The following is a 1,259-nucleotide window of genomic DNA, read 5'->3' as shown; positions in this document are numbered from 1 at the left end:
TTTTTTCTTGTTAACCTCTAGATGTGAGATTTCTCAGAACTAGTCCATACTCTGATAGAAAATAAGGCACGTGCCCTGAGTGAAATCAAACATGGGATCATGCGAATCCTGTACTGTCAAACCTGAGTGCTCTGAGTGATCTCATTTTCTTATTTAAACATTCATTAAAAAATGTCTGCATCTTAATGTAAGTCTTTGATATTTCTTGCACCGTGCACGGCCTCCAGAGCTACAAAGAGAATGGCTTTGCTTCTCGAGTGTGTAAGATGAATGTTTATGGAGATCCTTCTCCATTCCCAGAAGAATGAGAGGTTGTAACACACTGTAGAGACTCCTCTCTTCAGCTTTGCATCTGCAGTTGAAGAAGAGCGTTTATGGCAACAACTGCCCCCAAAGAGAACACAGCCTCTGTAGCACTCACAGGAAAAGCTTTAACTGTGTGGAGGGCCATATGAACAAAGCATCCTGCAGGCTCTAAGAAACAGGGCTCCTCTTGCTCTCATATGTACTGCCCTGGGATGGAGAAGAGAGTAGGAGATGGAATAGGACTGTGCGGATGACCTTCAGTTGTCAAACACAGCTTGTGTTGTCAGTTATGCCAGCCTACCTACCTCAGACACAGGTGTGCCTGATTGACATTGGCCTCAGTGAGTGGCTGCTATGGGTGCAGTGCTCATTTCTGTCGAGAACTCAGGGAGGTGCACCCGGGTCAGGATGGAGTTTGGCGGCCATGCAGGCAGCACTGCGCCCCCGCCCCGCCCTAAGCGGTTCGTGCCCGGCCGCAGCCCCGACTCGTCTCCCCGTGCTACCAACGCGCAGTAATACACGGCCGCGTCGCCGAGCCGGGGCCGGGCGAGCCACAGGGCGCTGGAGCGGCGGTCTGCCGACACCCACAGCCGGCCCTCCGGGTCCGGAACCTCCTTGGAGCCCTTCAAGGCACTGACGAGGAATGCGGGTCCTCGGCCCGGGAGCTGACGGTACCAGTGGATGTAGTCATTGGACAGTATATCGGGGAGTGAGCAGGTGATGTTGATGCCGGTGCCCTCGCTGGTCTCTGCCGCCGTCTCCTGCTGCACCTGGGCTCTGCTCACAGCCACTGCCGAGAAGAAAACAAGAAGCAAACTGAGAATATCCATTCTCTTCCACAGAAATTTCATAAAGGAGCAGAGAGGTGCACGAGGTCGGAAAGAAGCCAAAAGGACAGAAGCGAGAGCGGCCCCGGCCCCCCGTTGACCCCGCAGTGCGGCCCCGCCGGCGGC

General features: G+C 54.2%; 1 gene segment (V, D, J or C); it reads right to left on the bottom strand.

The window, feature by feature from the left end:
• Positions 1-6: 6 nt before the first annotated feature.
• LOC104917207 lies at positions 7-1,242 on the bottom strand. The segment is given in 1 exon segment: positions 7-1,242. A coding segment is annotated over 1 exon segment (513 nt).
• Between the last annotated feature and the right edge of the window lie 17 nt (positions 1,243-1,259).

Source organism: Meleagris gallopavo, unplaced genomic scaffold (assembly GCF_000146605.3).
Source record: "Meleagris gallopavo isolate NT-WF06-2002-E0010 breed Aviagen turkey brand Nicholas breeding stock unplaced genomic scaffold, Turkey_5.1 ChrUn_random_7180001957486, whole genome shotgun sequence".
NCBI classification, from domain to species: domain Eukaryota; kingdom Metazoa; phylum Chordata; class Aves; order Galliformes; family Phasianidae; genus Meleagris; species Meleagris gallopavo.
The sequence above is the reverse complement of the archived record's forward strand: the minus strand, read 5'-3'. Positions and strand labels throughout refer to the sequence as shown.